Below are 25,841 nucleotides of genomic sequence, written 5' to 3' on the forward strand. Positions count from 1 at the left end.
TAAATGTTGTCCTAACTAGACTTATGGGTCCACCTTTTGAACCCATGCACTCCTGCGAAATACAGTTCCTAACCTGGAAGGTGGCATTTCTCATCGCCATTACTTCCCTAAGAGTAAGCGAGATTCAGGCGTTTACAATACAGGAACCTTTTATACAACTACACAAGAATAAGGTCGTCCTAAGGACCAATCCTAAATTTTTGCCAAAGGTTATTTCACTGTTCCATCTAAATCAAACAGTGGAACTTCCAGTGTTCTTTCCACAGCCAGATACCGTAGCTGAAAGGGCACTACATACATTAGATGTCAAAAGAGCATTGATGTATTACATTGACAGAACAAAGAACATCAGAAAGACTAAACAACTATTTATTGCATTTCAAAAACCTCATGCAGGAAACCCAATATCAAAACAAGGTATAGCCAGATGGATAGTTAAATGCATCCAAATCTGCTACCTTAAAGCTAAACGACAGCTGCCCATTACACCAAGGGCACACTCAACCAGAAAGAAAGGTGCTACCATGGCCTTTCTAGGAAACATCCCAATGCAAGAAATATGTAAGGCAGCCACATGGTCTACGCCTCACACATTCACCAAGCACTACTGTGTAGACGTGTTATCCGCACAACAAGCCACAGTAGGTCAAGCCGTATTAAGAACATTATTTCAGACTACTTCCACTCCTACAGGCTAATCCACCGCTTTTGGGGAGATAACTGCTTACAAGTCTATGCAAAACATGCGTATCTACAGCGACAGATGCCATCGAACTGAAAATGTCACTTACCCAGTGTACATCTGTTCGTGGCATCAGTCGCAGTAGATTCGCATGTGCCCACCCGCCTCCCCGGGAGCCTGTAGCAGTTTGGAAGTTACCTTCAACTATTTGTATATGTATCATCTCAACCTTAAATAGGTGCATACTTAGTCACTCCATTGCATGGGCACTATTACTACAATTCAACTCCTACCTCACCCTCTGCGGGGGAAAAACAATCGAAGATGGAGTCGACGCCCATGCGCAATGGAGACAAAAGGAGGAGTCACTCGGTCCCGTGACTCGAAAGACTTCTTCGAAGAAAAACAACTTGTAACACTCCGGCCCAACACCAGATGGCGAGCTATTGCAAAACATGCGAATCTACTGCGACTGATGCCACGAACAGATGTACACTGGGTAAGTGACATTTTCATTCTCTCTCAGGGATCTCCATTGAAATACTAAGCAATGAGTAGTCCCTCCCGCTTGCAGGGATCCTGACACGCTTCTTTACAATATTCTTAAGTTTAAATGTTTGTCTCCAGGAAGGCCAGGATTAGCACTTTATTAAAAATGTTGCTGCCCACCAATAGCCCATCATGCCCAGCCAGTGACTGTTGATATATATATATTTTTTTCTTCAAGATTCTTACTCAGGTGTTTTGTCAACACCCATTCTGGATGGTTTCAAACTTTTCCAGCATTTTTCTGTCAGAAATTATTTTTCTAGTCAAAATGTCTTCTTTGACAAGTGCCCTGCCTGTGGCAGAAAGAAGGCAACATCAGGTCCTCATGATCTGTGTATTATCTGCCTTCCTGAAAGTCTAATTCCTGACAGATGTCAGCGCTGCAAGACCTTTTCTAAGCATACCCTGGCAGACACTGAAGAGATTCGCCTTCATGGAACTTAAAAGCGACGCCGATAGCAGAAGGTGCAGTCTGAAAGTGAGACTTCACATGAGGGAGGAGAGGGTCAGTTCTCTACCAGGGGCTCTTCCACCTACCTCTGAGGACTCAAGGATAGGAATATGCAGAATGAGAAGACATCTTCAAAGACACTGTTGTTCCTGTTTGACTTTGAGGATGTCGAGACGAGGTACAGGGCCTATATGCTGTCCATCAAGAGCTGGGTTGACGTCGAGAAGGCGACGTTTCATGTGGGGACAGAGGAGGTCGATATCAAAGGAATCCACTATGTTGAGTCACAGAAGACGCTTGATGTCCAAGTCTGACTTCGAGACATAGAGGGTAATTGACGTTGAGATAAACCAGATCTGCGGAACGGGTCAGGAAATAGAGACCAAGAAGGTTGCCATCAACTTCTGATTCAGAATATTCCAGGGTGTACTCACCATCTTTGCCGGTCCTTATTCTGGACTCTCCACAGACTTCTCCTACACCATGTAATTTGCCTCTACCTCTTCCTCAGACAGAGGCACCTTTGGGGGCTCCTTCATCGGTGAGGGCTCCAGCTTCTCTACGGAGATCACGATCTCTTCAGTCCAAGCCCAGATCTTGCCGTAGGTTGAGGACAAGAGCTACTTCCGGATGTCAGCGTTGTTGTTTTCGGCACTCCTCATCAAGACGCTTCTATAGGCGGAGCCACATATCCTAGGTCCAGATCTTAGTCTAGATCATGACCTGGATCTTTTTATTCCATCTCTTCCTCTAGCACTGGAAGATACTCACCAATCCTGACTTCTTCTCAACCAAGAATCTCGTCAGTTGATGACATCGTGTTTCAGGAGGTGCTTGTACGAGGCGCTACAAAACTGAATATCTCCATGCCTGCTCCATCAACTGCTACATCGGTGATAATTGACTCTTCATCTCCCTTCACCGTCAAGACCCCTTCTCCCTCTAGTGTTAGATTTACCAGAACCAGTCATGCAACTTTTCCTTACACCAGCTTCAGCCAAAGCAGCTCCTTCTAGGGTTCAGAAAAAATATAAGCATCTGGAGCACGACCCCCTTCTTCCTATGTTCAAACCCTCCTCCTGACTCAGTTGTGATTTTGGATGCAAAGAAAATTCACACAACTAATCCTTTCTCCATGGTTCCACCAGACAAGGAAAGCAGGAAACTAGTCTCAGTGGGACGCAAAGTATAAGTATGTAGGACAACTGCCACAAACATGAAAGCTCTAACTGACAAAATAGAAAATACACCAAGAACAAAAAAAATAATGCCCAGGTGATTTAGAATTCAGTTAAAATCACATTTATTGTACAATATCAAATTCAGAGTAAATGTTCAGGGGAAATCCCCTCTAGGGCAAAAACAAATTGTATCAAAACAAGTAGGCAGAAAATTGTGTGATACAAACTATTCCAAGTCACAGATTAACAAAGACTGCTACACCCTTTGTCAAATTACAATCAGAATCTGGTGTCCGAGTGCATATAGTAGAGTTTTGATCCTATGTACATTAAAGGATTATCATCAGGGCAACCCATTGCTTGCCTGTGATGAAGGTGTGTAATTCAACCAAAACCTATGAAATAACAAAGGTTGTTGTGTGAGAGGTAGATCTGTTGGAGGTGATTCTTTATGAAGTTAGAATTGGGTGCAATTTTGCACAAAGTAAATGGAAACACAGTATTAAAAGGTGTGATTGGTTGACAACTGTGTCCTGAGACAACCGCTCAAGCTGTAAGAGGTTGAAACGTTGACTTATTTTCCTATATGGCCTATGTTCTGAATCTTAATGAAAGACTAACTTCTAAACCGTTGGCTATCCCTTATAGTCACTCCTCCAAAACAAATAGTGGGAAATGTACAGTGTTTTATAGGAACTTTTGTTTCTGTTTATTTTGTGAGCACTGTGGCACCTGTACTGCTTAAATTCACTTTCACAGTTGATTATTGTATATATTGTGCATTATGCGGAACTAGATTTGAATAGCTAATGAAACCATCATGGCTTAGTTTTGAACTTCTGACATATTTGAACATCCACTGTGAGTTTCAATTTTCCTGTCCTTTATTTAAAGTTTCATTGATGTAATTGAGCGCTGAGACTACTTGGCCCATACCGCAACTTGAATTAGACTCGTGTGACAACTGTGTATATGGTGTTGATAATTACGCCCGTCCCTGGGTGTATTGGGTTGTCCTTGTGAGAGACACTGGATCCACAACAGTCTTCTCAAGCCGAACCAATCTTGTGATCTAAAAAAATGAAAAAGCCCAACCAGTCATCATGTACCCTGACTCTAAAGCAATTGCACATAGGCTCCATTATCTCTTTGGTTCCGACTCTATTCCTACGCTAGAGCTTGTGGCACAGAGGGATGTTGATAAAGGATGTTTGGATGGCTTGCTCCCCCTCCCCCTCATAGTGATGATGCTTTGTACTTTCATTTACAGAATGTCAGTGGGCTTGAAACCTCACCTGAGACAGATTAACTCCACACGTGAGCCACAAATGGAAGAGTTCCTCATTTATGGCCTCCATTGAGGCCAAAACAAATGTTCTAACAGATTTTGCAGCGTGGGGTAGTGACATTTGAGCTCCATTTTCATGATGTTGTCACTGATAATTTAATGGTTACCTTGTCAAAGCCTTGTTCTTACCCACCTTTTGAATAAGCAGGTAGCCAAAAGTCACAGATCAGGGCATAGTGATCCATATTTTCTCATCAAACGTATAGCTCCAGAGTCTTACTGCACAAATCTCTTCCTGTAAGGTGCATCCAAACTCTCAGGATTGTCAGCAATGTACTGGTTTGCCTTGTTAATATGACTTTTGATAAGTCAAGCTTTTCTTTTTTGTTGAGAAGACAGACTGTGTTGAAATACTTTAGACTCTAGTCCATGCGCTGCTTGGACCTGTTGACCACCTGCCACACAATTTCTACATTAATTCCAAAAGGTTACAGGCTATTCCAGTGGGCAGCTCTATAGACAAAGCCATCTCAACCAGTGATGCAGCAGACATCTGTCTTTTTGCGGCAGTCAACCTGGTTGTGGCATGCAGTATGTGGGGCGTTAGTCATTCAATTCCTCTTCACTTGCTACAGTGGCTAACAAATCACTTTAGTTTGTTCTTAGTTGCACATGCCCAGACAGTGGGAGGCAAAATGTAGCATTTACTCCCCCGCTGGCTATTTATCGCAGCAGGGATGTGGGATTCAACAAAATATCTACTTGTCCATAAATCTACTTGTCTTTTTAAAAAAAACTCTACTTGTCCCTTTGGTTCCATGAGTGTGGCGACAAAGTATGGCAGCAATCTCATATTAGAGATGTGATAATAGCGCCTCCGATTGTACCAGGGCTCGTACTATAGTAGGGTGTGAATAATAGCAATTTATTTATTTTGCTACCTTTCCCCAGATCTACATACTGGAGTGGAAAGTAGCAGTAAGCAATCGTTCCAAGGTTGGAATGGCTTTTTCAGTCTGTGCAAGCCTATTAACTTGCATGTTTTAAGGGTTTTCACCAGCTCTTCCCTGATCATTTCCCAAACTGAGAAAGGCTGGAAATTTACTCCTGACCAGGGTCAGAAGTAAAATGTCTTCCAGGGTTGTGGGGAAAAAAGCGGAACTTATAAACGCTCAGCAGATTTTCGCATGAGCAAATCCACACCTGCATATTTGCTTGTGCTAAAACAGTTCACTGATATTTTCTAGGGCTAAAATTTAATGGTCTACTTCTATAAATTCTTGTGAATTCATGAAATACACAAATCTGCACTGACACAAAGACATAGACCATGGGTGCACTTTTATGACTTTGTTTAAGAATTGGGCCCCTAATTAGGCCTGGTGTTAACCAAGACCTTTTCTTTTATTAAAATTCTCACTGTGACTGATCCTACTTGTAGAACCAGTTCCTTCTCAGCGCCTGGATATACTCACATGTGCAAGATCCATGCGCTTTAAATTCATGTTACATTACATGGTCACAATCTGCTCTTTCACAAGGAGCATTCCGGCACACAAGTAGTTTTGTTTAGTGCCAGGAACTACAGTGGCAATATGTGCTAATTGTGACCAAAAATATTTTTGCTTTTTGCTAATATTTTCACCATGATGAGGGTCAAGCAGCACCCACAACAAAGTTTTACAAAAGCCATGTAAAGACATGCGTTGACAAAACCAAAAGACCACCATCGTTGGACCTATTGATTTTGCCAGTGCTTGTTTATATTCATCGTTCCCATCGTCTTATGACGTGTAATTTTTTTTTTTTTTTTTGCATAAACATCTTTTACTAACTGATGCTTCAAAGCAATGATACCTACATTTCACAGTAGTTTAGCAAAACGTTTTTTCCCCAGTTGCATTTTTTGTGAACATTTTATTTTGAAAGCAAAAAATCATCCATCTTGCATTCAAGAGTCTCCAAAAATGTGCATTTAATCAATGCATTCTGGGAGCATTTTAGGTAGCCTCATATTTTAAACTTTGCAAACATGTATGCATTTTTTTGTTTTAAACTTGAAAACTCGTTGTACTTGACACCAAACAATATGTCTTGGGCGTCAGGCTATAGGAATAGGAATTCCACACCCTTGCGGCGGATGGGTCTTAGCGATAGTTCCAGATTGTTAAAAATGCCCGCCCAGCCTGTTGTCTCCTTCCTGACCACTATTCCTACCAAACCAGAGCGAATTTCAGACTAGTACCTGTTCATGCCAAATAAGGTGTGGCTGTTGCTCCACAAATGAGGGAAAGGGAGAGAGCTGTTCTACTCTTCACGTCTCGTTTCAAAAAGGAGGGGGGACCTCTCACCTATTCTAGACCTTCGGCCTCTGTATGCCTTCCTGTGGAAGTTCACATTTTGAATGCTCATGCTGTCCCTAGTCCAGTCCACTGTGGAACTGGACAACTGATAGTGTCCTTGGACCTGTAGAACATTTATTTTCATATACATATTCTGAGGTTCCTCTGGTAAATGTGTTTCAGGGAGGCCTGGAGAACTTTGTTTGCTGTGCTCCCCTTAAGCCTTACCAGTGCCCTATCAGATGTTCAAGTAAGTGATAGTGGTTAATGAGTTGTACCCCACCTCTGGCCAATGGTGGACATGTTGACATAGTTGGGGGTTCACTGGCAATGAGCCATAGCCCCACTTGACTCCTTTGCAGAAGTTTCCATTCATTTGGACAGTCCTGGACAGTGGCGTTCAGGGACTCTCCCGCAGCTTGTATAAGTCCAAAATATTCAGGCTTTCAGAATGCCTGCAATAAGAAAATAAAAGGGACATTACAGGGTCCCACATATTATATAATATGCATGTGTTACAAACATAGCCAATGAAAGCCCTATTAACTAATGCCAGAGATGTGCATCACAATTAACCACACCACTTGAATGGTGAGATTGAATTTAAGTACTACTTTTTCCATATTGTTGTTAAATTGCTTTCTAAGATGAAGAGGTTGTTTCTTTTTTACATACATGTCCTAACATAATACGGACCTTTATCTTCTTAGTGAGACAGATAAAATAAAGGTGGCACAGGGTGTCTCGGGTGCTGTTCAAGATAAGGGCTCCATCCACAAGTTCATTCCATACCTGATTGCTGGCATCCAGCACTCCTGCCAGGACATCGGTTCTAAGAGTCTCACACAACTCAGGTAAAAATACATCACAAAAGTAAATTGCTGGGCTTCTTGATGTACTGTATATCAAAGCCACTACTCACTTATATTCTTGAAATGTGATATTTGTGGTATCAACCTCCTTAAACTAGATTAACATGTTGTGTTTTTGTTGCTTGTAAGTTCTTTAAACGTGCTGCAGGAGTGGCTATTAAAAGATTAATGCATCGTGGTAGCCTCCGGTCTTGTAATGAAATCTCATGGTGATTAGCACAACACTTATGGTATATTTCCATAGGTATAGTTTGCTGGTGGGACAATTAACAAAAATTGATCAGCATTTTCATAACCACTCAAGCTGATTCACTCAGAATAGGTGACACTGATGATCTCAATAGCCACACTGTGAAAATGTGTAGACTACGTTTTAATGGTTACTGTTGTTAATCTGAATGCATGGGGTGTAGTGATTTTTATTTTGGTGTAAAGGTATTCAAGGCAATTGGTAAGTGGATTGCGTTTGTTAAAATACACCTATTTCAGCATGTCTGTAGGGTATAATATTTTTGAGTAAATTAAAAAAAAAAACATGGATGCCATTTAGATATTCTTGTATTCTGCTTACTTCTCAGTTGAATTCTTTGCAATGCTTCATGTTTCTCCACATAGTGTAATTTATATATGCTGTTTTATGTGATGTAATTTATACTTCTAGTGTGATTATATATACACATGCTGTTTTAAAATAAAAATGTCTGTGGGAAGTGCAGTTGATGTGTTATCTGCTCTGTCGGTTCCAGGGCTGGTCTACTTTGTTTAGCTGACTTTCAGCTATTTATTTGGAGTCTCTTTAGTGCACATATGTGAGTATAGGATCTGACCTTCAACTGAACTTATCTTTTGGGTTATCAGAGCAATGATGTATTCTGGAGAGTTAAAGTTTGAGAAGAGAACAATGTCTGCACAGGTTGAAGGCGGCGTACATGGACTTCACTCGTGAGTTTTCATTATCTTTTAATTGTTGTGTTTCTCAGATTGATCTTTGTGTTACTTTATCTTTAAATAGTTTGCATGTTTTAGGATTTTATATGTATAGAAATGTATTTCAGAAATTAACTGTGCTTGGTCTTCATATAGGCATGCTCAGGCTGCCAAATTAATGGCTCCAGGAAAGCATGCTGCCACAATGGTAAACTACCACTGCCACATGGGAATCCCACCATTTTACAGTTCTTGGGAAGTCTCTAAATGTGCCTCTGCATGAGGTTTACAGTGTGTAGGAAGTTGGCTCTGTATGTGCTATTTCAAAGTAAGGAATAGCATGCACAGAGTCCAAGGGTTCCCCTTAGAGGTAAAATAGTGGTAAAAATAGATAATACTAATGCTCTATTTTGTGGTAGTGTGGTCGAGCAGTAGGCTTATCCAAGGAGTAGTGTTAAGCATTTGTTGTACATACACATAGACAATAAATGAGGTACACACACTCAGAGACAAATCCAGCCAATAGGTTTTTGTATAGAAAAATATATTTTCTTAGTTTATTTTAAGAACCACAGGTTCAAATTTAACATGTAATATCTTGTTTGAAAGGTATTGCAGGTAAGTACATTAGGAACTTTGAATCATTTCAATTGCATGTATACTTTTCAAGTTATTGACAAATAGCTACTTTAAAAGTGGACACTTAGTGCAATTTTCACAGTTCCTGGGGGAGGTAAGTTTTTGTTAGTTTTACCAGGTAAGTACGACACTTACAGGGTTCAGTTCTTGGTCCAAGGTAGCCCACCGTTGGGGGTTCAGAGCAACCCCAAAGTCACCACACCAGCAGCTCAGGGCCGGTCAGGTGCAGAGTTCAAAGTGGTGCCCAAAACACATAGGCTAGAATGGAGAGAAGGGGGTGCCCCGGTTCCGGTCTGCTTGCAGGTAAGTACCCGCGTCTTCGGAGGGCAGACCAGGGGGGTTTTGTAGGGCACCGGGGGGGACACAAGCCCACACAGAAATTTCACCCTCAGCAGCGCGGGGGCGGCCGGGTGCAGTGTAGAAACCAGCGTCGGGTTCGCAATGTTAGTCTATGAGAGATCTCGGGATCTCTTCAGCGCTGCAGGCAGGCAAGGGGGGGGTTCCTCGGGGAAACCTCCACTTGGGCAAGGGAGAGGGACTCCTGGGGGTCACTTCTCCAGTGAAAGTCCGGTCCTTCAGGTCCTGGGGGCTGCGGGTGCAGGGTCTCTCCCAGGCGTCGGGACTTTGGATTCAAAGAGTCGCGGTCAGGGGAAGCCTCGGGATTCCCTCTGCAGGCGGCGCTGTGGGGGCTCAGGGGGGACAGGTTTTGGTACTCACAGTATCAGAGTAGTCCTGGGGTCCCTCCTGAGGTGTTGGATCTACACCAGCCGAGTCGGGGTCGCCGGGTGCAGTGTTGCAAGTCTCACGCTTCTTGCGGGGAGCTTGCAGGGTTCTTTCAAGGCTGCTGGAAACAAAGTTGCAGCCTTTCTTGGAGCAGGTCCGCTGTCCTCGGGAGTTTCTTGTCTTTTCGAAGCAGGGGCAGTCCTCAGAGGATGTCGAGGTCGCTGGTCCCTTTGGAAGGCGTCGCTGGAGCAGGATCTTTGGAAGGCAGGAGACAGGCCGGTGAGTTTCTGGAGCCAAGGCAGTTGTCGTCTTCTGGTCTTCCTCTGCAGGGGTTTTCAGCTAGGCAGTCCTTCTTCTTGTAGTTGCAGGAATCTAATCTTCTAGGGTTCAGGGTAGCCCTTAAATACTAAATTTAAGGGCGTGTTTAGGTCTGGGGGGTTAGTAGCCAATGGCTACTAGCCCTGAGGGTGGGTACACCTTCTTTGTGCCTCCTCCCAAGGGGAGGGGGTCACAATCCTAACCCTATTGGGGGGATCCTCCATCTGCAAGATGGAGGATTTCTAAAAGTTAGAGTCACTTCAGCTCAGGACACCTTAGGGGCTGTCCTGACTGGCCAGTGACTCCTCCTTGTTGCTTTCTTTGTTCCCTCCAGCCTTGCCGCCAAAAGTGGGGGCCGTGGCCGGAGGGGGCGGGCAACTCCACTAAGCTGGAGTGCCCTGCTGGGCTGTGACAAAGGGGTGAGCCTTTGAGGCTCACCGCCAGGTGTTACAGCTCCTGCCTGGGGGAGGTGTTAGCATCTCCACCCAGTGCAGGCTTTGTTACTGGCCTCAGAGTGACAAAGGCACTCTCCCCATGGGGCCAGCAACATGTCTCTAGTGTGGCAGGCTGCTGGAACTAGTCAGCCTACACAGACAGTCGGTTAAGTTTCAGGGGGCACCTCTAAGGTGCCCTCTGGGGTGTATTTTGCAATAAAATGTACACTGGCATCAGTGTGAATTTATTGTGCTGAGAAGTTTGATACCAAACTTCCCAGTTTTCAGTGTAGCCATTATGGTGCTGTGGAGTTCGTGTTTGACAGACTCCCAGACCATATACTCTTATGGCTACCCTGCACTTACAATGTCTAAGGTTTTGTTTAGACACTGTAGGGGTACCATGCTCATGCACTGGTACCCTCACCTATGGTATAGTGCACCCTGCCTTAGGGCTGTAAGGCCTGCTAGAGGGGTGTATTACCTATACTGCATAGGCAGTGAGAGGCTGGCATGGCACCCTGAGGGGAGTGCCATGTCGACTTACTCGTTTTGTCCTCACTAGCACACACAAGCTGGCAAGCAGTGTGTCTGTGCTGAGTGAGAGGTCTCCAGGGTGGCATAAGACATGCTGCAGCCCTTAGAGACCTTCCTTGGCATCAGGGCCCTTGGTACTAGAAGTACCAGTTACAAGGGACTTATCTGGATGCCAGGGTCTGCCAATTGTGGACACAAAAGTACAGGTTAGGGAAAGAACACTGGTGCTGGGGCCTGGTTAGCAGGCCTCAGCACACTTTCAATTGTAAACATAGCATCAGCAAAGGCAAAAAGTCAGGGGGCAACCATGCCAAGGAGGCATTTCCTTACACAACCCCCCCAAACGAAAGAGGATGAGACTAACCTTTCCCAAGAGAGTCTTCATTTTCTAAGTGGAAGAACCTGGAAAGGCCATCTGCATTGGCATGGGCAGTCCCAGGTCTGTGTTCCACTATAAAGTCCATTCCCTGTAGGGAGATGGACCACCTCAACAGTTTAGGATTTTCACCTTTCATTTGCATCAGCCATTTGAGAGGTCTGTGGTCAGTTTGAACTAGGAAGTGAGTCCCAAAGAGGTATGGTCTCAGCTTCTTCAGGGACCAAACCACAGCAAAGGCCTCCCTCTCAATGGCACTCCAACGCTGCTCCCTGGGGAGTGACCTCCTGCTAATGAAAGCAACAGGCTGGTCAAGGCCATCATCATTTGTTTGGGACAAAACTGCCCCTATCCCATGTTCAGAGGCATCAGTCTGCACAATGAACTGCTTCGAATAATCTGGAGCTTTTAGAACTGGTGCTGAGCACATTGCTTGTTTCAGGGTGTCAAAGGCCTGTTGGCATTCCACAGTCCAGTTCACTTTCTTGGGCATTTTCTTGGAGGTGAGTTCAGTGAGGGCTGTCACAATGGATCCATATCCCTTCACAAACCTCCTGTAATACCCAGTCAAGCCAAGGAATGCCCTGACTTGAGTCTGGGTTTTTGGAGCTACCCAGTCCAGAATAGTCTGGATCTTGGGTTGGAGTGGCTGAACTTGGCCTCCACCTACAAGGTGGCCCAAGTAAACCACAGTTCCCTGCCCTATCTGGCATTTGGATGCCTTGATAGAGAGGCCTGCAGATTGCAGAGCCTTCAAGACCTTCTTCAGGTGGACCAGGTGATCCTGCCAGGTGGAGCTAAAGACAGCAATATCATCAAGATAAGCTGTGCTAAAGGACTCCAAGCCAGCAAGGACTTGATTCACCAACCTTTGGAAGGTGGCAGGGGCATTCTTTAAACCAAAGGGCATAACAGTAAACTGATAATGCCCATCAGGTGTGGAGAATGCTGTTTTCTCTTTTGCTCCAGGTGCCATTTTTATTTGCCAGTACCCTGCTGTCAAGTCAAAGGTACTTAAGAATTTGGCAGCACCTAATTTATCTATGAGCTCATCAGCTCTAGGAATTGGATGAGCATCTGTCTTGGTGACAGAATTGAGCCCTCTGTAGTCCACACAAAACCTCATCTCTTTCTTTCCGTCTTTGGTGTGAGGTTTGGGGACTAAGACCACTGGGCTAGCCCAGGGGCTGTCAGAGCGCTCAATCACTCCCAATTCCAGCATCTTGTGGACTTCCACCTTAATGCTTTCCTTAACATGGTCAGATTGTCTAAAGATTTTGTTTTTGACAGGCATGCTGTCTCCTGTGTCCACATCATGGGTACACAGGTGTGTCTGACCAGGGGTTAAGGAGAAGAGTTCAGGAAACTGTTGTAGGACTCTCCTACAATCAGCTTGCTGTTGGCCAGAGAGGGTGTCTGAGTAGATCACTCCATCTACTGTGCCATCTTTTGGGTCTGATGACAGAAGGTCAGGGAGAGGTTCACTCTCTGCCTCCTGATCCTCATCTGTTACCATCAACAGATTCACATCAGCCCTGTCATGGAAGAGCTTAAGGCGGTTCACATGGATCACCCTCTTGGGGCTCCTGCTTGTGCCCAGGTCCACCAGGTAGGTGACCTGACTCTTCCTTTCTAGCACTGGGTAAGGGCCACTCCATTTGTCCTGGAGTGCCCTGGGAGCCACAGGCTCCAGAACCCAGACTTTCTGCCCTGGTTGGAACTCAACCAGTGCAGCCTTTTGGTCATACCAAAACTTCTGGAGCTGTTGGCTGGCCTCAAGGTTTTTGGTTGCCTTTTCCATGTACTCTGCCATTCTAGAGCGAAGGCCAAGTACATAGTCCACTATGTCTTGTTTAGGCTCATGAAGAGGTCTCTCCCAGCCTTCTTTAACAAGAGCAAGTGGTCCCCTTACAGGATGACCAAACAGAAGTTCAAAGGGTGAGAATCCTACTCCCTTCTGTGGCACCTCTCTGTAAGCGAAAAGCAGACATGGCAAGAGGACATCCCATCTCCTTTTGAGTTTTTCTGGGAGCCCCATGATCATGCCTTTTAATGTCTTGTTGAATCTCTCAACCAAGCCATTAGTTTGTGGATGGTATGGTGTAGTGAATTTGTAAGTCACTCCACACTCATTCCACATGTGTTTTAGGTATGCTGATATGAAGTTGGTACCTCTGTCAGACACCACCTCCTTAGGGAAACCCACTCTGGTAAAGATACCAATGAGGGCCTTGGCTACTGCAGGGGCAGTAGTCGACCTAAGGGGAATAGCTTCAGGATACCTAGTAGCATGATCCACTACTACTAGGATGTACATATTTCCTGAGGCTGTGGGAGGTTCCAGTGGACCAACTATGTCCACACCCACTCTTTCAAAGGGGACCCCCACCACTGGAAGTGGAATGAGGGGGGCCTTTGGGTGCCCACCTGTCTTACCACTGGCTTGACAGGTGGGGCAGGAGAGGCAAAACTCCTTAACCATGTTGGACATATTGGGCCAGTAGAAGTGGTTGACTAGCCTCTCCCACGTCTTGGTTTGTCCCAAATGTCCAGCAAGGGGAATGTCATGGGCCAATGTTAGGATGAACTCTCTGAACAGCTGAGGCACTACCACTCTCCTAGTGGCACCAGGTTTGGGGTCTCTGGCCTCAGTGTACAGGAGTCCATCTTCCCAATAGACCCTATGTGTTCCATTTTTCTTGCCCTTGGACTCTTCAGCAGCTTGCTGCCTAAGGCCTTCAAGAGAGGGACAGGTTTCTTGTCCCTTACACAGCTCCTCCCTTGAGGGTCCCCCTGGGCCTAAGAGCTCAACCTGATAAGGTTCAAGCTCCAAAGGCTCAGTTCCCTCAGAGGGCAGAACTTCTTCCTGAGAAGAGAGGTTCCCTTTCTTTTGCTGTGTTGCAGTTGGTTTCCCAACTGACTTTCCTTTCCTCTTGGTAGGCTGGGCCATTCTTCCAGACTCCAGCTCTACTTGTTCACCCTGTGCCTTGCACTGTGCTCTTGTTTTCACACACACCAGTTCAGGGATACCCAGCATTGCTGCATGGGTCTTTAGTTCTACCTCAGCCCATGCTGAGGACTCCAGGTCATTTCCAAGCAGACAGTCCACTGGGATATTTGAGGAGACCACCACCTGTTTCAGGCCATTGACCCCTCCCCATTCTAAAGTAACCATTGCCATGGGATGTACTTTTCTCTGATTGTCAGCGTTGGTGACTGTGTAAGTTTTTCCAGTCAGGTATTGGCCAGGGGAAACCAGTTTCTCTGTCACCATGGTGACACTGGCACCTGTATCCCTCAGGCCCTCTATTCTAGTCCCATTAATTAAGAGTTGCTGTCTGTATTTTTGCATGTTAGGCGGCCAGACAGCTAGTGTGGCTAAATCCACCCCACCCTCAGAAACTAGAGTAGCTTCAGTGTGGACCCTGATTTGCTCTGGGCACACTGTTGATCCCACTTGGAGACTAGCCATACCAGTGTTACCTGGATGGGAGTTTGGAGTGGAACCTTTCTTGGGACAGGCCTTGTCTCCAGTTTGGTGTCCATGTTGTTTACAGCTATGACACCAGGCCTTTTTGGGATCAAAGTTTTTACCCTTGTACCCATTGTTTTGTGAAGAGGCTCTGGGCCCACCCTCCTGTGCAGGTTTTTGGGGGCCTGTAGAAGACTCTTTACTATTTTTAGTTTTGGTTGTCTCATCACCCTTCCCCTGGGGAGTCTTTGTGACCCCTTTCTTTTGGTCACCCCCTGTTGAAGTCTTGGACACCCTTGTCTTGACCCAATGGTCCGCCTTCTTTCCCAATTCTTGGGGAGAAATTGGTCCTAGGTCTACCAGATGCTGATGCAGTTTATCATTGAAACAATTACTCAATAGGTGCTCTTTCACAAATAAATTGTACAGCCCATCATAATTACTTACACCACTGCCTTGAATCCAACCATCTAGTGTTTTCACTGAGTAGTCTACAAAGTCAACCCAGGTCTGGCTCGAGGATTTTTGAGCCCCCCTGAATCTAATCCTATACTCCTCAGTGGAGAATCCAAAGCCCTCAATCAGGGTACCCTTCATGAGGTCATAAGATTCTGCATCTTGTCCAGAGAGTGTGAGGAGTCTATCCCTACACTTTCCTGTGAACATTTCCCAAAGGAGAGCACCCCAGTGAGATCTGTTCACTTTTCTGGTTACACAAGCCCTCTCAAAAGCTGTGAACCATTTGGTGATGTCATCACCATCTTCATATTTAGTTACAATCCCTTTAGGGATTTTCAACATGTCAGGAGAATCTCTGACCCTATTTATGTTGCTGCCACCATTGATGGGTCCTAGGCCCATCTCTTGTCTTTCCCTCTCTATGGCTAGGATCTGTCTTTCCAAAGCCAATCTTTTGGCCATCCTGGCTAACTGGATGTCCTCTTCACTGGGGTTATCCTCAGTGATTTCAGAGGTGTTGGTCTCTCCTGTGAGGGAACCAGCATCTCTGACTATTATTTTTGGAGTCAGGGTTTGAGGGACCCTGTTCTCCCTAGATAGGACTGGTAGGGGGGAAGTTTCCTCCAAGTCACTATCCTCTTCCTCTGAGTTGCCACCCTCAGAGGGGTTGGCCTTTTCAAACTCTGCCAAAAGCTCCTGGAGCTGTATTTTGGTAGGTTTGGGGCCCATTGTTATTTTCTTTATTTTACAGAGTGACCTTAGCTCCCTCATCTTAAGATGGAGGTAAGGTGTGGTGTCGAGTTCCACCACAGTCACATCTGTGCTAGACATTTTGCTTCTAAAAGTTGGAATACTTTTTAAGAATCTACAACTGGTTCTAGAATCTAATTCAAACTTTTACAAACTTTTAAACTCTAAAAGAAATGCTAAACAGGATCTAACACAAGGCCCTAGCAGGTCTTTTAAGAATTTAGAAAACTTTTCAAATTGCAAAAATCAATTTCTAATGACAATTTTGGAATTTGTCGTGTGATCAGGTATTGGCTGAGTAGTCCAGCAAATGCAAAGTCTTGTACCCCACCGCTGATCCACCAATGTAGGAAGTTGGCTCTGTATGTGCTATTTCAAAGTAAGGAATAGCATGCACAGAGTCCAAGGGTTCCCCTTAGAGGTAAAATAGTGGTAAAAATAGATAATACTAATGCTCTATTTTGTGGTAGTGTGGTCGAGCAGTAGGCTTATCCAAGGAGTAGTGTTAAGCATTTGTTGTACATACACATAGACAATAAATGAGGTACACACACTCAGAGACAAATCCAGCCAATAGGTTTTTGTATAGAAAAATATCTTTTCTTAGTTTATTTTAAGAACCACAGGTTCAAATTTGACATGTAATATCTTGTTTGAAAGGTATTGCAGGTAAGTACATTAGGAACTTTGAATCATTTCAATTGCATGTATACTTTTCAAGTTATTGACAAATAGCTACTTTAAAAGTGGACACTTAGTGCAATTTTCCCAGTTCCTGGGGGAGGTAAGTTTTTGTTAGTTTTACCAGGTAAGTACGACACTTACAGGGTTCAGTTCTTGGTCCAAGGTAGCCCACCGTTGGGGGTTCAGAGCAACCCCAAAGTCACCACACCAGCAGCTCAGGGCCGGTCAGGTGCAGAGTTCAAAGTGGTGCCCAAAACACATAGGCTAGAATGGAGAGAAGGGGGTGCCCCGGTTCCGGTCTGCTTGCAGGTAAGTACCCGCGTCTTCGGAGGGCAGACCAGGGGGGTTTTGTAGGGCACCGGGGGGGACACAAGCCCACACAAAAATTTCACCCTCAGCAGCGCGGGGGCGGCCGGGTGCAGTGTAGAAACCAGCGTCGGGTTCGCAATGTTAGTCTATGAGAGATCTCGGGATCTCTTCAGCGCTGCAGGCAGGCAAGGGGGGGGTTCCTCGGGGAAACCTCCACTTGGGCAAGGGAGAGGGACTCCTGGGGGTCACTTCTCCAGTGAAAGTCCGGTCCTTCAGGTCCTGGGGGCTGCGGGTGCAGGGTCTCTCCCAGGCGTCGGGACTTTGGATTCAAAGAGTCGCGGTCAGGGGAAGCCTCGGGATTCCCTCTGCAGGCGGCGCTGTGGGGGCTCAGGGGGGACAGGTTTTGGTACTCACAGTATCAGAGTAGTCCTGGGGTCCCTCCTGAGGTGTTGGATCTACACCAGCCGAGTCGGGGTCGCCGGGTGCAGTGTTGCAAGTCTCACGCTTCTTGCGGGGAGCTTGCAGGGTTCTTTCAAGGCTGCTGGAAACAAAGTTGCAGCCTTTCTTGGAGCAGGTCCGCTGTCCTCTGGAGTTTCTTGTCTTTTCGAAGCAGGGGCAGTCCTCAGAGGATGTCGAGGTCGCTGGTCCCTTTGGAAGGCGTCGCTGGAGCAGGATCTTTGGAAGGCAGGAGACAGGCCGGTGAGTTTCTGGAGCCAAGGCAGTTGTCGTCTTCTGGTCTTCCTCTGCAGGGGTTTTCAGCTAGGCAGTCCTTCTTCTTGTAGTTGCAGGAATCTAATCTTCTAGGGTTCAGGGTAGCCCTTAAATACTAAATTTAAGGGCGTGTTTAGGTCTGGGGGGGTTAGTAGCCAATGGCTACTAGCCCTGAGGGTGGGTACACCCTCTTTGTGCCTCCTCCCAAGGGGAGGGGGTCACAATCCTAACCCTATTGGGGGGATCCTCCATCTGCAAGATGGAGGATTTCTAAAAGTTAGTCACTTCAGCTCAGGACACCTTAGGGGCTGTCCTGACTGGCCAGTGACTCCTCCTTGTTGCTTTCTTTGTTCCCTCCAGCCTTGCCGCCAAAAGTGGGGGCCGTGGCCGGAGGGGGCGGGCAACTCCACTAAGCTGGAGTGCCCTGCTGGGCTGTGACAAAGGGGTGAGCCTTTGAGGCTCACCGCCAGGTGTTACAGCTCCTGCCTGGGGGAGGTGTTAGCATCTCCACCCAGTGCAGGCTTTGTTACTGGCCTCAGAGTGACAAAGGCACTCTCCCCATGGGGCCAGCAACATGTCTCTAGTGTGGCAGGCTGCTGGAACTAGTCAGCCTACACAGACAGTCGGTTAAGTTTCAGGGGGCACCTCTAAGGTGCCCTCTGGGGTGTATTTTGCAATAAAATGTACACTGGCATCAGTGTGCATTTATTGTGCTGAGAAGTTTGATACCAAACTTCCCAGTTTTCAGTGTAGCCATTATGGTGCTGTGGAGTTCGTGTTTGACAGACTCCCAGACCATATACTCTTATGGCTACCCTGCACTTACAATGTCTAAGGTTTTGTTTAGACACTGTAGGGGTACCATGCTCATGCACTGGTACCCTCACCTATGGTATAGTGCACCCTGCCTTAGGGCTGTAAGGCCTGCTAGAGGGGTGTCTTACCTATACTGCATAGGCAGTGAGAGGCTGGCATGGCACCCTGAGGGGAGTGCCATGTCGACTTACTCGTTTTGTCCTCACTAGCACACACAAGCTGGCAAGCAGTGTGTCTGTGCTGAGTGAGAGGTCTCCAGGGTGGCATAAGACATGCTGCAGCCCTTAGAGACCTTCCTTGGCATCAGGGCCCTTGGTACTAGAAGTACCAGTTACAAGGGACTTATCTGGATGCCAGGGTCTGCCAATTGTGGATACAAAAGTACAGGTTAGGGAAAGAACACTGGTGCTGGGGCCTGGTTAGCAGGCCTCAGCACACTTTCAATTGTAAACATAGCATCAGCAAAGGCAAAAAGTCAGGGGGCAACCATGCCAAGGAGGCATTTCCTTACACAGTGCTTTCCTAGTTTCAATTTATTTACTTCAGACTGCCTATTTGGAGCTTTGGTACTATGGAACGACTCTTAAAATGAATGTTAAGGTTATTTAGGCTTTAACTATGTTCAAAGTATTGCTCTTCTGCTTGTGGTGAAAATCTGAGCATATTCTAGGAAACGTAGTATAAAGTAGACACACTGACAGATCAGCTTGCGCAAATGAAGGCTCAAGTTGAGACATTTCAATTGTATCGGTCACCTGAAGCTGAAAGTCGTGAATGCTGAGCACTATAATAACTGACACAATGAGAAACTCATAAAAATGGAACCAGTATTAGACATTGTAGAAAAAGTGCCTTTTTTGTCATGGGTACCCCCCACTTTTTGCCTGGTAAAAGATGTCAACTGAAAGTGCATTGGGTTCCTACTAACCATGTCCCCAGTGCCAGATTTCTTTCCCCAAACCTCAGTTGTTCCGCAGTTTGCAAACCCTTTAATGCCCTCTCTGGAAGTCCCAGGTAAAAGGTATCTAGGGCCTGAGGTACTATAGAGGGCCCCTAAGGGCTGCAGCACAAATTGTGCCCCCCTAAGGGACCCCTCACCAAGCACATGACAGGCCGCCACTGCAGACTGTCTTGGTGCAGGCAAAAGGGAAGACAAAGATGGCACACAGCCTGTGTGCCGTCCACTAACACTGCATGCAATATATGTAAGTCACCCCTACAGTAAATCTGACAGCCCTAAGGCAGGGTGAGGGCATATATGCAAGAGCAGATAAGCCCCGGCTATGTCTTTGTCAATTCTTAGACATAGTAAGAGGCCAGGGAAGTCAATTTAAATGCAGATGCTGGGCACTGGTCAATAAGAGTTCCTCAGCTACACAATGACTTCACTGAAGATAGGGTTGTTTCGTATTAAACATCTTGTATTGATAAGCCCACACTGATTCCAGTGATTGATTTATCAATGCATGCGCCAATAGGGCACCTTAGAGTTGTCTCCAAAAACCTACCAGCCTCTGGTGTGCTTGCTGACTGGTTTCTGCCAGTCTGCCACCCAAGTTACTGTTCCGGCCCCCTAGGGTGAGGGCCTTTTGTTCTCTGGAGGCCCAGAACAAAGGCCTGACCGGGAAGAGTGTGTTAACACCCCCTCCCATGGGATAACCTGATTAGCCTTATGAAGGCGGCAAGCCTGAAAGGGCTGCCATCTTTGAAATGCAAACCTAGCGCCCCTTACAGGAGAGGAAGCAGATGCAGTGGTGACTTTGGGTGTCCGTTTTGTCTGGTCCACATTGCAGCAAGTAGAAAGGTCATGCTGCTCAAATTTGGCAATTTACTATCTCCCCTTGGTGTGCAGTCAAATACCAAGGACCCTCAGGAGCCTCTACTTGGACTCTGCCTGTGAGTCCGCCCTCTGCACCATCTGTGCCCTTTGGAACTGCGTCAGGTTCAGCAGCACTCTGGTGCAGGCTTCAGCCCAGACTCCATCACATGGGCTGCTTCCTCTCACACTGATTCAGTCCTACAGGGCCAATATTGCCATTTAATGAGGCCCTTACAGACTTGCTTTTGGGCACTTGGTCCAAGCCTTGTATAGGCAGGTTGCTTGTAGTCATTGCCTTGCATCCAGTAATCCTTCCTTTCTTACACAATATCAGATGATACAGTTTTAGTACAGGTGTCAACCAGCAAAGTCAATACTAGTGCCATCTCTACCACTTAGCCTAATTGGAAGTCAAAATTAATAGAAACATTTGGTAAACAGATTTGTTTCCTTTACGAGGTTCAGCCATCTTCTCAGCCACTACTCCCCATGCCCTTTGAGGCACAGTGGCAGACCTCTGGGCATCCTCTAAACAGGCTATTGTAGGATAGCCGCAATGCTGCAGAATTTGTCCTTGTATCTGGACTGGAAATAACTGCAACTGATTGTTTAGAACACACTATGGGTACCAGTGTGGCTCTTCTGCACCACACTTGGATGAGGTCTGCAGGCTTCTCCAGTCGACATGGCACTTTACATCGCTCACCTTTCACCGAAAAGGTGGACTTTATAAGGCATTAGAACATTAAAAGGAAAAAAGAGCCACAGCATGTTCCTTTTCTGCTCCTACAAGACCATTTCACTAGCAACTGTTTACGCTCTCCTTGGGTACAGTAGTGGGTTTTCGTTTTGCCTGTGCCAGATTCCTTCTCCACCCAATCATTCCTTCCAGTCTATTCATGGCCGGGCCATTGTTCTCTGGGGCAATGAGGACAGCACAGACAACATGCAGCTCAGTCCCAATCAGTCAAATAATTTCTTATGCGCACTACTCACCCGGTAGGCTCTCAAGGCGCTGGGGGGTGGGAGGGGGTCCCTAGTCCCTCCAGCAGTATTTTTAGTATGTTCTTGTCAGCATACAGCCACCCTGTCAGAGGCAGAGTACGACACTTACTCCAAAGGTGGCAAGCCATCACTATATACATGCAGGTCCTAAACAAAATTGTCAATTGGGGCTACACTCTACCATTTCTTTTTGTCTTGCTTTCCATCACCATGAGGTCAGCTGATGGAGGACCACCCTCAGCTTTGCAGCAGGAGGTGCAGGCCCCTTTTTTTTGCCAAAGGGGCCATAGTGAGGGTTTCGGCCTCAGAAGTAGGAACTGGGTTTTACTTACATTACTTCCTTGTGCAGAAGAACGGAGATCTTCGTCATATTTTTATATCTCCACTCAACTCCTGCCTGCAGAAGGACAAATTCAAGATGCTGACACTTGCACAGTTCCTTTGCGCCCTATACCCCAGGACTAGATGGGGGGGGTTTTGGACCTGCAGGTTGCTTACTTATCCAGTATTGGATCTTTCATAGATTCACATGGTTGGATCTTTCCCGTCGTCTAAGTGGGAGTCCCACGGTATCCTATAAAGCAGTACATAACAACAACCATAGTTACAATGCAAACAGGCCTAAATTTGCTAGTCTGTCCATGTCATTTTTTAGAATGGACCAAACATGAACCATAGCCCAGAGGGCGACCGTACCCTCTAGAATACTCCCAAGAGAAGTTCCTTCCTCAGATTTTCACTGCACGTCGAGTGTGAAGGGAGTCTCCCTGAGCTCTGCTCAGTTCTTTCCACAGATTTCTTGAGAGAAGGTTTGGACTTTCTTTACTTCCAAATTATGTCTGATTCTAAAGGCCACTCTCGTCCCTACAAGACCTGTGGGGAAAAAGAGTTCATGTGGATGTTCCACATAAAAACTATACATTGTCTTCACCCTACTCATAAGGCAAAATAATGCAAAATCTGTTGTACTTTCCCACCAAAAACTCTGAGAGACAGAGAAGGCAGATTGTTGCTGTGGCTATAAGTCCAGAAAACATCTGAATAGGACAGTGACTGTTCCTAAATCTCACAAGAGGGCTAGATCTCTAGAGGGAACTTCTGAGGAGAGCAGGATATCCCTCAAAACCCATCATCAGTCTAAGGAGTCAAAAAAGAGAAAAAGAAAAACAAACCTCTTCAGAGGTAGCTTTATTTGCTTCAGCTACCCCCTGTGAGCCACTAAAACAAAGGGGACAAAAATTTCCTGTTTTGTCATCATTGACCAAGCCACCGTCTATGGCAACATCGTCGACGATCACCATCAACTCTGTATCGTCGAGGGGACCATCCGCGTCGACGATGACATTTTCCACGCAGGTTCCAATTTCATCTTCGAGAACCTCAGAGAGGTCTAAGACTTCGCCGGTGGCACAGTCGACAGCATCACCACTAGAGACACTTCCATCGTCGACGCCCCCACCGTCTACAGTACCATCAACGGAAACTGTTAATGAGGATCAAGATTAAAACTTGCCATAAACCCACCATGGCATACACGGCAAACATTTCACCTCTTCTGCCAAATCACCTTTTAGACATGGAGGATTTGGATGATGAAGGACCTTTTGGACAAAGTCATAGTCCTTCGGAACTCCATGTGAAATATCAGGAAGAGGAAGAAGAATATTATGAGGATGATCAAAGTCATGTTGAGTGATACTATCGCACCCCCTCTACCTACTCAGAAATATACTGAGCTCCACTAGTATCTGGAGTACCATAGTCCACAGGCGCAGGCATTTATGCCTCGTTCACTTATAGAGGATCTTCAGGACATGTTGACGGATTAGACAGCGCTTTCCTACACAGACAGGCACCACCATCTACTCCTCCAGGTACAGCTTCTGTTCTGCCATCAGATTCCACCTCCAATAACGCCGCCACCACACGCTGTTCCTCTGCCTAGGGACGATCCTTACACATTGGAGGATGAAGCAAGGGAAGAAGGTGAACTACATTCTCAGCATGACGAATGGCAGGATTGTTATTTCTCCTCCTCAATACCCTACGGCTGATTACCCTCCTGAAGACATTTGGGGGGGGGGGGGGGGTCATTCTATTATGGAAAGGGCAGCAGAGAGATTTCACCTACCCATCACAGTGAAACATTCTGATTGCTTCTTGTATGGTTTCAAGGATCAGGCACGAAAATCAGTAAGGTCTATTCCTATCATTGACCACCTATGGCAGGAGGGTGTCAGGATTATGAAGAACCCGCTACGGTGCCAGCGTCCCTGCCACAGATTGACAAAAAATACACGGCTCCGGAATATGTTCCTGCATGTCTCACGGGGCACCCTCGGCCGGACTCTGTGATATCACAGGCTGCACAGAGACAATCTAAAAATCCAGCAGCCCCCATCTCAGTGCCACCAGATAGTTGGTCAACGCCTTGACACGATAGGCAAGATTTTCCCTCATGTTGGCTGTTACAGTAAGAGCAGCTAATGCTTTAGCTATCCTAGCACGCTATGATAGGCAGATGTGGTCCGACATCAAACCTATGGTTGATCTCATCCTGAAGAGCAAAGGCAGGAAGCAAAGATCTTGCAGGAAGGAGAACGAGCCTCTTCTGAGATCATCGACAATGCCATGAACATAGCCTCCACCGGGTTTCGGCAATTGGCAGGCGCTGCTGTTCTGAGGCGTCAGGGCTGGCTGAAAGCCTCTTCATTTCGACCTGAAGTGCAAAGATTTGGATATGGCATACGACGGGGATATGCTTTTTGGCAAGCACATAGATGAGGCCCTTTGTAGTGAATCTTAGTTTGTTTTAATGGGATACTGGAGTTAGCTTAGCCTGTGGCATGCAGACTTGTGCCCCCGTCACCCAGTTACTTTTACCCTGCTTAGCTTGCTCTGTTTTAACGCATCTATTTAATCAGTTCTTTTAAGATGGCTGCCTTGTTTTGACTTGGGCCCATGTTTTGATTTGCATTATCAATGCCACTGCGCTAAGGCGTCCAGATCAGATGACAAATACAAACTGTAGGTGTTCACTTTAGGTACTTTCCCTCTTCATGCTGTTTATGGAATTGCTTATATTAATTACCGTCCCAAGCATGACTTATCTATTGTTTGGGAACAAACCTACGTCAGGGGTCCAAGTAGATCTGTATAAATACTCCTTCCAAGGTAACCAGGGTTGGGGGCTCTTCTCATGGACATAGTATTGGCAGATTGAGGTTTAACAAAGCTAGCACCCTTCTAGGTTAGAGGTTAGGCTTACATGCTAGGGTATTAGGACATATCGCACACCTCATGTTATTTCATGATATTGCAAGATGGTGGGGGTCTTTGTATTAATTACTCTTGTCTTTACCTTTCTGTTTCTTGCACTGTTCATTATCCTAATCATTGCAGCCCATGCAATTTATCGCAGATTGCAGTTTTACAAAAATAAACCAGATTGAAACTTTACTGCATCTTCTTCATTTCCTGTGTATGATTTAGACATGTTAATGTGAACAAGGGTCATCTCCGTTTAACCACTACGCTCCCTGAGATGCCACACTGCGTAAAGGCTGCCATGAATCACCTTTGACTGTTTTTGGTGAGGTACTGCTTGTGAGCCGGAAGGGTTGGAACGACCGTTGCGTTTTGTTGTAGAATTGGCATAGTCGCCTACAAACATAAGTACTGTCATCCTTAAACCAGCAGTCTTGCCTAGAGCAAGAGTCCAACTACGACACCTTCTTGCCATTAAAACAGACACTGACGCTGCTAAGTCCCTTGGCTCTTTACAGTATAGAAGGCTACCTGCCTCAGGGGCAAGGAGATGTGGCTCTTCCTCCCATACAGGGTCTTACTTCCATTCCCAACCGTTTCATCCTTACCATCAATACAGACCATCACATTCGTATCGCCAACCAACTACGGCTGGTTTCTCTAGACAAGTAGCCCGTCAGAAGCCTTCACATCAACCCAGGGCCACAGGACACATGCAATGACCTAGTGGAAGTACCAGCTACTCACTTGTTCCAGCATCAAGTAGGGGCAAATATATCTAGATATCTCCACAATTGGAAAACTATCAGCTCGGATCAATGGGTGTTGGAATTCACTGTCAAGCTGCCAACCACTCTCCCAAAAGGGGCGCATTCCCCTCATCTTCACTTATTGAAAAAAAGAGATCAAATTGATGCTTCTCAAAGGAGCAATAGAAAAAGTTCCAATGGCTCAGAGAGGGAAAGGATTCTATTCCTGTTCTACCCTTGCGAGAAAGAAAACCGGGAAATGGAGACCTATTCTAGATCTTCGGCATCTCAAGTACCTCCTCAAACAAACTTTCAGAATGCTCACTCTTTCAGACATATTAAATCTCCTAAACGGCAGAGACTATATGGTATCTCTAGACTTAGAGGATGCTTATTTTCATATCCCCATCCTTCCCAAGCATCGCAGATATCTTCGATTCACAGTAGCTGATACTCACTATCAGTTTCGAGTCCTTCCCTT

General features: G+C 46.0%; 1 protein-coding gene across 1 annotated transcript in view; it reads left to right on the top strand.

Annotated features, from left to right (window-relative positions):
* IMPDH2 (inosine monophosphate dehydrogenase 2) overlaps positions 1-25,841 on the top strand; it is a 357,093-nt gene that overhangs the window by 263,350 nt on the left and 67,902 nt on the right. The window contains exons 12-13 of the mRNA XM_069206199.1: positions 7,204-7,347; positions 8,224-8,307. Coding sequence (XP_069062300.1) covers positions 7,204-7,347; positions 8,224-8,307 — 228 coding nt within the window. The remainder of the gene's footprint in view (positions 1-7,203; positions 7,348-8,223; positions 8,308-25,841) is intronic.

Source organism: Pleurodeles waltl, chromosome 9 (genome assembly GCF_031143425.1).
Source record: "Pleurodeles waltl isolate 20211129_DDA chromosome 9, aPleWal1.hap1.20221129, whole genome shotgun sequence".
NCBI lineage: Eukaryota > Metazoa > Chordata > Amphibia > Caudata > Salamandridae > Pleurodeles > Pleurodeles waltl.